At 41.7% G+C, this 14,095-nt stretch overlaps 1 protein-coding gene across 3 annotated transcripts in view; it reads right to left on the minus strand.

The window, feature by feature from the left end:
* Window positions 1–556: 556 nt before the first annotated feature.
* Window positions 557–14,095, minus strand: part of PARP9 (poly(ADP-ribose) polymerase family member 9) — a 32,603-nt gene continuing 19,064 nt past the window's right edge. For 2 of the 3 annotated variants that reach the window (XM_050917035.1, XM_050917034.1), the window contains 4 exons: window positions 12,821–13,207; window positions 10,948–11,099; window positions 9,089–9,263; window positions 557–1,623 (listed from right to left, as the gene is read on the minus strand). In XM_050917035.1, the coding sequence (XP_050772992.1) occupies window positions 1,310–1,623; window positions 9,089–9,263; window positions 10,948–11,099; window positions 12,821–13,207 (1,028 nt within the window). In that variant the 3' untranslated portion in view covers window positions 557–1,309. The remainder of the gene's footprint in view (window positions 1,624–9,088; window positions 9,264–10,947; window positions 11,100–12,820; window positions 13,208–14,095) is intronic. The other variant, XM_050917033.1, reaches the window with a different exon arrangement.

The following is a 14,095-nucleotide window of genomic DNA, read 5'->3' on the forward strand; positions in this document are numbered from 1 at the left end:
TAAATGTTGCAGACTACAGAGTCTTTGTTTTAAAGAAAAACATGAATGCAAACCAGTGCTTGAGATTTGACTTAACTAGTAGTCTTTTCCTTTGGGCCCTCAGTTCAAGTCCCATTCCGGCAATTGGCCTTACACCCAGGGCTTATACTTCTAGCTCCATTAAAATGACCTGGAGGGGTTTGAGCCTTTACTAAAACAATTTTGCAAGTATCTGAGGATATGGCTACGCTGATTTTTTTTTTTTAATTTTTTTTTTTAATCATTTCATAGCCTTTTCCATACCATGACTGCAAAGTACAATGAAAAAGTTTCAGGCCACAGGCCCCTCCCAGCTAGCCATAAAGCAAGATCATAATTCCCCTGAAACCTGAATGTGCCCCCCTGATGATTGCTAGTCTCAGGTTCAGAACTCATGCTTTATTTCATAAAATCTTTCATAAAAGGCCATGCTAAATACATCATGATAGCTAACTGAAGGTTGACTGTTGTCAAAGTCAGGAGCCTTAATGTCCTGTTAAGAGGAGGAGAAAAATCAGAACGCATCAACAGATTGATATATTTTTGGTCATGTAATTTTTTTTATTTCTCTTAAACATGTTACCTACAGTGGTTGGCATCTCGTACAGCTAATGAAAATGATAGCAACACGATTATTGTTACTGACAGGGCAAATAAATTCACTTTTTATAAGCATGTAAACTTATTTATAAAATAACATTTCCAAAGATGACAAAGCTGTTGTTGAAACACAAGGTAGATGGTTAGCTAAATAAATAAAAGCAAAATGAAAAATAAAATAAATGAACAGCCTAAATACATGTTTTAATCTTACTGGATTAATTTGGACTAGATGGTTTTTGCTAATGTGTGATTTTTAAGTTTATAAAATATTGTTTCAAGCTTTTATAAAACAGACATTTCTGTGGCTAAATATATATTTACTCATCTCTGGTGCCTTAGTAAAATAAAATGCATACTGTGACTGTTTATAGAAAAATAAAGCTGCATATTTTTGAAGCTATATATTTTCACCACCACAGGAATGGTGAACTGAATTCTGTATCTCATATCTCTTTCTGATATAAAATTATATATAGTTTTAACTTCCTTAGGTTATACTGGTTACGCTGTTGTATATACCAACAGGGATGTGTCAAGATTGTTAGGTAAGGCACCATCACTACACTACTGCAGTAGTGTCAGATATGCTACTATTTGGATTTTAACAGGATGTTCTCTATACTTTGTTCTGTGGAATGCCTAAGTCCCATGGTTCTGATGAAGTCTCATCTACTGGGCCCCTGGCGGCCTAGTAAGGCAGTGACCCCTCAGCCCAAATTTGGGAACATGTCAATATATAGTGTGGAACAGCCTGATTACTGTTAAAAATGACAAACGTTTCAGGCTTGTGAACATCATCTACTACACTGTCATATACACTCATGCCATCTGCATCAACTGCTGGTGGCACAATATAAGACTGTTTGCCCTCAGTGTATAAGCCTGTTACTACCTCAGCCTCAAACACACAAATTAGATGGTCCATTTCACACTTTTCCTTGGTATCCTCCATTAGATTTCTGGGGTTCCTGACAAAGTAGATGCCAGCTCCATATTTTTGTTCTGGAAATAAAAACACAAAAAATGAAAATGGTAGACTCCGAAGAATGAGTTTTATTAGGATTTGCAGTGTTGTAGCCATGTCACTCTCAAGATATTTGAAACATGGTGGATGAGGCAACATATTTCATTGGACCAACGTCTGTTCCTGAAAGAGACAAGCTTTCTAGCCACACTTAGCTCTTCTTCAGCTTCTCTCTTTCACCAACAGAAGTTGGTCCAATAAAAGATACTACCTCATGCCCTTTGTCTCTCTCTTACTAGAGTGACATTTTTTTCTCATGGCTCTAGCCCTAAATATTAGAGATGCCTCTTGATTCTGGATTGCATTTCCTATTACCTTTCATAATGCTACTTCTATGTTGGTAACAAAAAAAAAAAAATGAAGAAAGAAACATCTGATACTTTTCTCTGTTCTAAATGCTGATGACCATATTCTGCCCTCAGATACCTGCATACAAGCCCACTGACTTCAGGGAAAAAAGGATTACTAAACTGTTCCATAACTGTTATTCTTCTACTTGTGATGCACTTGTCCATTCCATTCTTGGAGTGTGAATGTCCTGTGCACTATTGTCAGAAACTTTTTCCCTCCGTAGTACCCGTTACAGCAGCTTGAACTCCATCTTCCGCTACACATCCTTGTGACCAGTCATAAAGAGCCGAGCCACCCCAACCCCTCTGTTAACTTCGTGCCAGAAACTCCAATGCAGAGTGGTAGGAAGGTGAGTCATGGAATTGACATGAGCAACCCTTCTCTAATAACAGTTATGGAACAGGTTAAAAACTGTTTTTTCTTCTTCAAGTGATTGCACACGTGCATTCCACCTGGGGTATGTCTACGCTGCAATAGAACATCTGGTGCTGGCAGGTGTCAGCTGCCTCTGGCTCGCAGGGCTCAGGCTGTGGAACTATAAAATTGCAGTGTAGACGTACGGGCTTGGTTTGGGACCGGGTTCTGGGACCCTCAAGATATGCTGGAATGAAGCGTGTATCAGCAAGACTCCAGATTGTCTGGACCAGATAATCATTTCCACTTCACCAAGTAAACAGAGCTAGTAGATGGCTTCCTACTATTTAATAGCACATCCTGAACCTCTTTTGAACAAGACTCTTCCCAATGATCTATCCATGAAATTTCTAAGCTGTTAAATGAAGTGCGTGCAAGTCTGGGTGGAGTAGGTGACCATGGGCTCAAGAAATCACATTTGAGTCCAACAGAAGCAATATCAGAGCTTTTACCAAAAGGGAGAGGAGTGTGGAGAACCAGTGCTCCTGAGGCCAACCTGGGATTACAAATATGATTTGAGCATGTTCCTGCCTGATTTTTAGCAGAACTCTGTGAAGAAGTGGGATTGGTGAGAAAGCATACTGGAGTTTGCCTGGCCAGGAAAGTGTCCATTAGGGAACTCTGACTGTGACCTTGAAGGAAGCAAAATTGCCAGCATGTCCTGTTGTTTCTTGTTGCAAAAAGGTCTACCTAGGGAGTCCTCTGCAGCTGGAAAACGCACCTGGCTACATTCAGACATAGAGGCCCTCGGAGGTGATGCAAACAATCTGCTTTGGTTGCATGCAAACTCATTCTGCACCCTTGGAAGGTAAGAGGCTGTGAGGTTGATCAAATTGGCAACACAAAAATCCCAGAGGAGAACTGCCTTGTGGCAGAGCTGGAATGAGCAGACCCCTCCCTGCCTGTTGAAGCAGGACATTGCCATTGTGCTGTCTGTTAGAATACGTGCAGGATTTTTACCTGCGATATGGAATAAGAAACCCTGACATGATAGTCAGACAGCTCTCAACTCCTTGACATTTGTGTGTAGAGACACGTCCTTTGTGGACCATAATCCCTGCATCTGAAGGGAACCTAGATGAGCCCCCCAACCCAGAGCAGACACATCTGTCACTATCAGCAGCAAAGGTTGAGGCAGAACAAAGGAACATCTACACATACGTTTACAGGATTTGTCCTCCAGTCCAGAGAAGCTAAAACCTGAAAGAGTAAGCTAACCACAAGCCTTATAAGGTAACAGCTCAGAGATACCATAGAGGCCAGCCAAGTCTGTAGTTCCCTGAGGTGCAATCTGGCATGTCAGACTGCATATGTGCAAGAGGCTGCATGCCCCAGAGCCCTCATGCAATTCCATGCTGTCACAGTTGGGTGAGCCTTGACATCTAAAACAACTGATTAAGTTGTCTGAGATCTTGACCATAGAAGGAAAGCTCTGGCCTGAGTCGAGTCCAGGAGTGCCCCAATGAATTTGAACCTCTGAAAAGGGGAGAGGCTAGATGTCTCCATGTTGACTGACAGTCTCGGAGCTTTGAAAGTTGACTGGATAAGAGAGATGCTGGATAGTACCTGAACTCTGGATTGGCCTCTCACCAGTCAATCATCCAAGTAGAGATACACTTGCACACCCAATAGCCTCAGAAACACAGCTACCAGTGCCTTGCATTTTGTAAAAACTCTGGAAACTGTACACAGGCCAAAGAGTATCACTTAATTGGAAGTGAGAATGGTTTACCAGGTACCTTAAATACTTAGACTCATAGACTCATAGACTCATAGGTCAGAAGGGACCAATCTGATCATCTAGTCTGACCTCCTGCACAAGGCAGGCCACAGAACCCCACCCATCCAATTTTATAACAACTCCTATCCCAGGACCGAGTTATTGAAATCCTCAAAAATGGTTTGAAGACCTCAAGCTGCAGGGAAACCACCAGCAAGCGACCCGTGCCCCACGCTGCAGAGGAAGGCGAAAAACCTCCAGGGCACCTGCCAATCCGCCCTGGAGGAAAATTCCTTCCCGACCCCAAATATGGCGATCAGCTAAACCCTGAGCATGTGGGCAAGAGTCACCAGCTAGCACCCAAGAAGGAATTCTCCGCAGCAACTCAGTACCCATCGCATCCAACATCTCCCCGCAGACCATTGAGCAGACCTGTCTGGTGGTAATTCAAGATCAATTGCCCAAATTAATGATCCTATCATAACATCCCCTCCATATACTTATCAAGCTTTGTCTTAAAGCCAGGAAAGTCTTTTGCCCCTACTACTTCCCTCGGAAGGCTATTCCAGAACTTCACTCCCCTAATGGTCAGAAACCTTCGTCTAATTTCAAGTCTAAACTTCCTAATATCCAGTTTATACCCATTCGTCCTCGTGTCTACATTAGCACTAAACTTAAATAATTCCTCTCCCTCCCTAACGTTAACCCCCTTGATATATTTATATAGAGCGAGCATATCCCCCCGCAGCCTTCTTTTGGCCAGGCTAAACAAGCCAAGCTCTTTGAGTCTCCTTTCATAAGGCAGTTTTTCCATTCCTCGGATCATCCTCGTAGCCCGTCTCTGAACCTGTTCCAGTTTGAATTCATCCTTCTTGAACATGGGACACCAGAACTGCACACAGTATTCCAGATGGGGTCTCACCAACGCCTTATATAACGGTACTAACACCTCCTTATCCTTGCAGGAAATACCCCGCCTGATGCATCCCAAAATCGCATTTGCTTTTTTAACAGCCGTATCACATTGGCGACTCATAGTCATCCTGCTATCAACCAGTACCCCAAGGTCCTTCTCCTCCTCCGTCGCTTCCAACTGATGCGCCCCCAACATATATCCAAAATTCTTATTATTAATTCCTAAATGCATGACCTTACACTTTTCACTGTTGTATTTCATCCTATTTCTATTACTCCAGTTTACAAGGTGGTTCAGATCTTCCTGAATAGTATCCCTGTCCTTCTCCGTGTTAGCAATACCCCCCAGCTTCGTGTCATCCGCAAACTTTAGTAGCACATTCCCGCTCTTTGTGCCAAGGTCAGTAATAAAAAGGTTAAATAAGATCGGTCCCAAAACCGATCCTTGAGGGACTCCACTGGTGACCTCCTTCCAGTCTGACAGTTCACCTTTCAATACGACCCTCTGGAGTCTCCCCTTTAACCAGTTCCTTATCCACCTTACAACTTTCATATTCACTCCCATCTTTTCCTGGGGCCCTTGATAGATCGCCATATGGAAGTACACCTCCTTTAAATCAAAAGCAGCATACTAGTCTCTGGGTGCCAGGGAGGGGATAATGGAAGCAAGCAAGACCATAGAAAACTTTTATCTTTTTCTGTTGAGTTTATGCAGGCCTAAAATTGGTCTAGACCTCCCTTTGCTTTCAGGATAAGGAAATGGAGGGAACAAAACCTCTCTATGACACTGAGGTACTTTTTCTATGGCTCCCACCCAAAGCAGAGATTGCAACTCCTAGAAAAGGAGCTTCTCGTGAGCGTAGTCCCTGAAGGAGGATATAGGGAAGGGTTGGAAGGAGGGGTAGAAATAAACAGAAGGGTGTATCCCACTTCCACAGAGTGTAAGACCCATTAGTCTGAAATGACTGAGGACCAAGCACCCAGAAAGTGGGATAGATGGTTTGCAAACACGGGGAAAGGAGAGACTGGAATTTTGGAGACTGGTATGGTGTCCTCCATCAACCCATCAAAACATTTGTTTAATGCCCCTAGGGTGCCTAGATGAACTAGCCGCCACTGAAGTAGAAAGAGGTGGTCTGCAGCTATAACCCCTATTATTTTTCTTGTCGATGTGCAAGAACAGGATATAAGCAGGTCTGATGCAGACAAAAATGCTTTCTTTTCAAGGCAGGTTTACGTATGCCCTGCAACTTTAGAGTTGCCTTGGAATCTTTTAAACCATTAAGTTTGTCATCTGTCTACCCTGAAAATAGAGATGACCCTTCAAATGGCAGGACCTGAACTATCTGCTGGACTTCCTGGGAAGCCCCAAAGACTGCAGCAATGAGCACATGCAGCCAAGTCCAAACCGGCTTGGAGTGATGTTTTAGCCACCAGCTTTCCTTCATCTACCAGTGAAACTTGTTTTGCATCCTCTGGTAACTTGTCCTTAAACTTTAATATTGAGGCCCAGATACTAAGTCATAACACCCTAACAAAGCCTGTTGGACAGTGATTTTAAATTGTAGCCCAGCCATAGAATACATTTTCCTACCAAAATGAGTCAAGTTTTTTGGTTTAGGGATGCAGTTCTCAATCTGTGGGTCAGGCCTTCAAATGGGGTCACCAGAGCTGGCTTAGACTTACTGGGGCCCAGGGCTGAGGCCCAAGCATCACCGCCCAAGGCCAAAGCCTGAGGGCTTCAGCTCTGGGTGGGGGACTCAGGTTATAGCCCCCCTGCCTGAGGTTGAAGCCCTTGGACTTCAGCTTTGGCCTGCCCACTTGGAGCGGTGGGGCTTGGGCTCCTTTCCCCAGGGCAGTGGGTTTGGGGCGGGCTCAGGCTTCTGTCCCTTCCTCCTGGGGTTGTGTAGTAATTTTTGTTGTCAGAAGAGGGTTGCAGTGCAATGATAGCAATTGGATATGAGAGATTCACTCAGGCACTTTAAACAACTGAAGTGTGGGTCACTCACAGGCATCTTTAGTTGGGAATTGATCCTGCTTTGAGCAGGGGCTGGACTCGATGACCTCCTGAGGTCCCTTCCAACCCTGATATTCTATGATTCTGTGATCTGCTTGGAACAAGAAAAATAAGGCTTGATCCCCCTTGACCGAGGCACTCCTTGGTGCCGAAGAAAGAACTCAAAGCAGGGGAACTGAAAAATAACATTTAAACAAAAAACTTATTCTACCCAAAAAAAAGGCATACTGAGAGAACTTGCTAAGGCAAGACCAAGAGATCCAGCAATCATCATAGGCGGTAAGAAGGAACTGAGGGGGATTAGGGACATCTTTGCTCTTTAGACCTGCTTGAAAGGGTGCACAGAGGCAGAGGACGCTTCAGCCACTCCATGGAGGACTGCTGACGGGAAAAGCTTCCAACAAACATGTGCTGGGCACGCACATACCAAGAGTGGAATGGACATGTACAGTCACTTGAAGAAGAAATTGTGGATGTTGGTATCCAAGTGAAGAATTTCTCCCATAATATTTAACTATGATTCCAGTGTGTAATGTGACAAGCAACAGTTTGTTATAGTAGACAGAGACAAATTTGAGAATGTTCTGTATCTAAACACATTCTTTCCCAATCTTATTTTGCTTTGAGATAAAATTAGGCTTAAATGTTGTCTTATTTTGTCATTTATTATTTTGAGCATCCAAAAGCATGTTAGGTATTCCCAGAAATGTGGAAAGGCATGGCTCCTGCTTTCTGAAGATCTTACAATCTAAGACCTGATTCTGCAATTGATAGCGCACAGGAAGATGGCTGCATACTATCACTTGTAGGACTGGGGCCTAAACTCTTATTCTTTTCATCTGTAAAAATTTCTAGAACAGAAGCTATGTGGATTGTTATGTGAGCTACAATAATAAACACCTTTAGGAAGAAAGTAAAAGAAACACCACCAAAGTCCTGCACTGTGCTTTGTGACAAATCCACCTTCTACATCACTTGACTGAAAGGCACAGTCTATTTAGACTGTAAACTCCTTAGTCCAGAGACTATATCCTCTTCTACAGCACATTTTGTAAAGCTTCAAGCTTATTGTAGAGGCTTCTTAAATGATATTCCAAGAACATTGGATAGATCCTTGAACGTATGTAAAATTGCTTAATATCATATTTGTTCACTTTTCAAGTAAAAACATTCTGGATCTGATTCTCCACTATCTTAAGCAGTCTTCTACCACTGTAACACCATCAACTTCAGTAGATTTACACTAGTGTAAAACCAATATAATGGAATAGAGAATCAGATATGGCTTTTTTTTTTCCTGTCAGTGCCACACTCAAGCTGGGATCTGTAAGTAAAGCTGGGTTCTTTCTAACTCATACATCGTCATCAGTAATAAAGATTCTGCAGTTAGATCTGTGATAACAATTCTGTTGATGATGCACAAACCAGAATGGAAACCAGCTCCTTCTCCCAGTGCTGCCTGGGCTCTGCTGTACGAACAGGAGTGAAAAGTGTAAAGTAAAATCTTATTGTTCTGAAGGTAAGCAGATATGACTGAACACATATAAAAAATAGATCTCTTGTGTAAGAAGGTGCCATTTTTCTGACCTAAGCTGAACTTTAATAATCAACCACTGTTTGTTTTGCTTAAAGAAGCAAAATATTCCTATCATCAAGTGCACATTCCAAGTGAAAACGCTCAACATTCAAATATCCAGTCCAGTGGTTCTCAACCAATTTACCATTGTGGACCGCATATGCAGCTCTCTCTGTGTTATGTGGTCCACATCCATACAACATACATACTACCTGTATGGCCTTGAGGATATCACATGGGCCACAGCTGTGTACTGATTGGGCTGCAAGAGGCCTGCAGGTTGAGAACTGCTGGTCTAGTCCATACTGTTCTGTATGAAGCAATACTAGCAAACTGACACCTGGGTAGAATGGCTACATTATTGTTTGGAGCAGAATTATATAAACACTATTAATGGCATGTTTCTGCAATTTTTCAACAGCATTGTAAAAAAGAAAAGCAGTAAACTACCTGGTGGAGGGGAGTATGTTCTCTGAAATCCAGCTCTGCATACCAAGCTACAGAACTGAGCAGGAACACGCTGGTACAATCTATGGCATATCTGCTTTCCAGTAATTTTTCCTTCTACACATTTTTTAATCCGTTGAAAGGCAGCTGATAAAACAGGATTATGTATTTTTTCTATCTGTAATATAAACAACAATACTGTAGTATAAACAAATAGTTATAGATCCATACCATTGAAAGCATACACTGTCAGTCGTTTAATTTATGGTCTTCAATCTAACAAGCATTTTTTTTTCCATTTTGAGCTAATCAGTGGTACAGTGTGCATATATCTAAAGTGTGCAACTGCTCAGGAGAAAAAGTACCATGACCCCAGTGCTTCTCATTAAAGTCAACAGGAGCACCATTGTGCCCTGTTCCAGTGATTTCTACTGGGTAAGTTGTGTGATACAGATGTAAGTAACAACCATAAACGTTAATGAGAGTTGCGTATGTGGTTAGGACCTGATCCAGCCAGGGGCTGAGAGATTCATGTGAGAGTCCTGACTTCAGTGAGAGTTAAAGTTACTCAAATTCTCACAAGATAAAGTCCACACTGAGAAAAGTCTTTGGACTGAATTGTGCCTTTCAGGCACAGTTCTGCATCACAGAGGATGTAGGAGGCATTGTGCCTCAGGTAGGCACCAAACTTTGGGGGAGAATGGCTACTGCAACACCTTTGAAAAGGGTGTACAGGAACATATGAGATACCATATTGGATGGATCAGTGGTCCATCCAAACCAGGATCCTGACTATGACAACAGCCCACACCAGATGCCTCAGGGTAAGGTGTAAGAACCCCAGTTACGGAATAACCTGTCCATAGAAGGAGTTTCTTTCTGACCTACTCAGTTAGAGATTAGCATATGCCCTGAAGCATGCGGGTTTATGTCCCTTCGTTTCTGTTTTTTTGTTTAAGTAATCTTCTCTATTGGAACAGTGAATGATTTCATATCCATAGAACTGTACAATCCTGTTCTGAACCCCATTGAGCTCTTGTGGCAATTAATTCCACAGGCCAACTGTACAATGTGTAAAATAGCATTTCCTTTTATCAGATTTATACTAGCTGCCTTTCAATTTAATCAAATATCCATTGTTCTTGTATTATGAGATGGTAAACAGAAGTGTCCGATCTACCTTCTGTACACCATTCATTATTCTGTATACCTTTATCATGTGTCCTCTGTATCATCTCCCCTATAGATGAAATAGTCCCTGTTGCTTCAATCTTTCTTCCAATAAGACACAGAGATGTCAATGCACTTGACTAAGGTCATACAGTGAGCCAGTGATAGAACTAGAAACAGAATCTAAAAGTCCTGGCTTCTAGTTACCTGCTATATCCATTAGATAATGCTCCCTCCTCCCCCCAGAGGATACATCTACTACAGAGACTTATATTTCTCTATGTATATGTTGTACATCTTCACGTTCCCTTCATGCATTAAAGTACAGCCTGGAATCTACTACTGACTACATCAGGAGCGGAATCAGCTCCTTGATCCCTGAGAATTTGCTATAACTGAGGACTTGAGGTTGCAAAATATAAAATAAACATACAGTACCTTCTGAAATAGTAAATGAGGATTTAACTGCATTTTTTTGAGTGATCAGCTGTAACGTTTTTTAAACAGTCATCTTAATTGGGCAATAAATCTAGATTTCATTCACAATTTCACTAAAGTTCATTCAAGTATTATAAGGAGCCAACTGATTTTGATCTAATTCTTTTTTTTAAATGTATCCTTCTTAATTCCATCCAGGTTCTTGTAAATGTCTGATGCTTTAAGATTCATTTTACCAAGAACACTCTCTTTACCTTGAGAACACGAAGCCCAGCTTTTTCAAATTGTTTTTCTCGGTCCTTGAATTCCTGGCAGTATGATTCTACTGGGGAGATCTGGTAAAGCATTTTGGTACCCCTTGTCTTCTCTCGGAGTCTTTCTGGAGGATAATCAGTTTCCAGATGGCCTGGATACAAGTGGCAGGATATTTAATAATAATTTAAGACTTTCAGCTTGTTAAACTCACCCTCAATGCAACAAAGTCAGTGGAGGAGGAAGTTAATAGTTTATTTTGGTTGCTTAGGTAAGAAGAGTGTTACATATTCTCTGAAGCAAGCTGTTTGTGTCATCTGCATCAAGGCTCCTCCTTTACAGAGACCTTTGATAAGGGCAGTGATGACTTAGGAGTTCTGTTGAGTGAGGGTGGGATACTCTGTATTCTTTTGTGCTATAAGGGTCAACTGGTTATTGCCAGTAAGTCGTGAGTTTACTGCTAAATTAGTTTTAATTTAAAGATTTCTGTTTTAAAAAATATCAAGGACACTTAGGGCTTGATCCAGAGCTCGCTGATGTCAGTGAAAAAGCTTCTACTGAGTTCAATGAACTTTGGCTATGGACTCTACAGCACCTTTTTACACACTTGCACATTTAAATAAGATAACTATCTGTCCAGATCTAGAAATTCTTTAACTGATTCAACTTTGCTAAGGATGTTACAGCTTACATTTAAATTTGCGGAATATATTATGCTTGTTAAATCAAGGTCTACTAAAGGAACCAATGAAAAATCAGAAACAGAAGAGACACAGGATGTATCATCTCCATTATATATCTCTGCATTTGTGTATCTATCTTTTATACAGGGGAACCCATCTTAAAATGACCAGGAAAAATGGTTGTCTAATAGGGTTGGCTTTTAACTAGAGGCCAAATAAAACTGACCTGGAAAAACGGGATATTTCAAAGACAGGAAGTTGCCCATTGAGGTGGTATTTGGTATAGGTTTCAAATTCATTCTTCCTGTAACTCCACTGAAATCAATTAATTGACTTCAGTAATTTCTACACTGAAGTCAAAGGGCCTGATTCACTCCCACCAGAGCAACTTTATCTCTAGGAAGCTGCTAACACTAGGGCCATGGCTACACTGGCGCTTTACAGTGCTGCAACTTTCTCGCTCAGGGGTGTGAAAAAAAACACTCCCCTGAGCGCTGCAAGTTACAGCGCTGTAAAGCGTCAGTGTAAACAGTGTTGCAGCGCTGGGAGCGCTCCCAGCGCTGCAAGCTAAACTCCATGAGGATGTGGAGTACGTGCAGCGTTGGGAGAGCTCTCTCCCAGTGCTGGCGCAGCGACTACACTCACACTTCAAAGCGCTGCCGTGGCAGCGCTGCCGTGGCAGCGCTGCCGTGGCAGCGCTGCCGTGGCAGCGCTCCCGTGGCAGCACTTTGAAGTTTGGAGTGTAGCCATACCCTAGGTCTGCTGCCAGGAGGGGAGTGGCAGCAAGCAACATACAAAGTATGCAGGACCAATTCAACAAGGGTATGCACTGATTCAATACGTCTCCCAGGGAGCCTCAGCTGGCTAGGCATTTAGGCTGCCTTTCCTAGTGGAACTCCCAGGGTGAGGACTGGCAGCAGTCATGTCCACCTCCAACAGCAACAGCCCAGTGGGATAAAGTGTAACTCAAGGAATCCTGCCCAGTAAATCAACTGAAGTCAACAAACTAACACATGGTCTTTCAAGGCTTTGCATAGTGCCTATTACCATAGCATCTAAGCACACAGACTAATCTGACCCTACTGTATATTCATTATACATACAAACTGAAATACAAGCTCATCTAAATATTGGTAACACACATACATATTCTCTGCTTGATGTTTGTTTTTATTCACTTAACCATACTGACCCTCTGACAACAGCAGTTCCTCTTGTTTGGCTCTATTATTCTCTTGCACATCACACAGTAAATTTTCGATCATGAACGCCGCATCAATGACAGCACCAAGAGGACCTTGAATCTCTAATCTTGCCTTTCCACCAACCACTTCTTCTGATATTGATACACCGAAATGCTGCAGACGAGACAGTTCTGCATGATCTTTTTTGCTAAGGTTGAAAATGTGATTGTTTTCGATAACAATAAGGTGACTTTCCTGGATTTGCATTATGTTTTTGATCCATATTTTCGCTGCTTCCAGTGTTTCACAGCGGTTTCCAATAAGTTCAATGGCTGGTCCAGTTTTTTTATTCTCTGTTTCAGCTTGTCTGTCAGAGCGTGACCCTGAAAGAAATACTGTTTATACAAGTGCAATTGGTAGACTGAAAAGTACTGCAGCCTAAGACTTTGCAGCACAAGGAAAGCTTACTGCCCCTATAGTACATTCAGAGTGGGGATATTACGATAGACACAAAGGGGTAGATTTTTAAAGATATAAATGACAGTTGGGCATGTAACTCCCATTAAATTTCAATTTTGCCTTTGAAAATATCCCTGTAAGGGCCTAATTCCACTCCTATTAAAGTCAATGGCAAATCGTTCATTGATTTAAGTGGGACCAGGATTTGGCCCTATTAATAATTAATAAATACAGTTTCATCCCAGGTGTATAACATCATTACATTCTGAAGTCAAATTAAATGGTAGTTCCTTTTCTGTGAGCCATTTAGAAACTTGTTCTGAATTTTCATGTTCTTCCATATTCCTCTAACGTGTGGTTTAAGCAGAAGCTGCTATTTCAGGAGAAACTGGAGATGATGAAATTAAATATTTACAGACTGAAAACATAAATCTTGCTTTTAAGTCTCTAGTTAGGGTTGTTTTTGTGTTAAGAGACTACATTGTAGTTCTACAGGGAAGTGAAGGAAAGGATACCGTCCTACTCACAAAGGAGCCCTTTTAAATCCCTTCTGGAATCTGGCTCTGAATAAATGAAGTACCTTTTGCATTTTAACTACATCTGTGTTCTCTCTGGATTTTTTTTTTAATTAGGATGTAAATCAGTAATAAAATCAATGTGTTTTACTCATATTCACTTTGCATTGACTAGCTAGAATACGTTTCAAATGACAACATTCTCAGCTTATAATAAAAAGTCCATTGATGGAAATGGTAATAGGCTGGAGTGCTGCCTGCAATCGTTTGAACATAGGAGGCACAACGCAAATATCACTCGCCTGCCTA

Source organism: Gopherus flavomarginatus, chromosome 10, assembly GCF_025201925.1.
Source record: "Gopherus flavomarginatus isolate rGopFla2 chromosome 10, rGopFla2.mat.asm, whole genome shotgun sequence".
Taxonomy (NCBI): domain Eukaryota; kingdom Metazoa; phylum Chordata; order Testudines; family Testudinidae; genus Gopherus; species Gopherus flavomarginatus.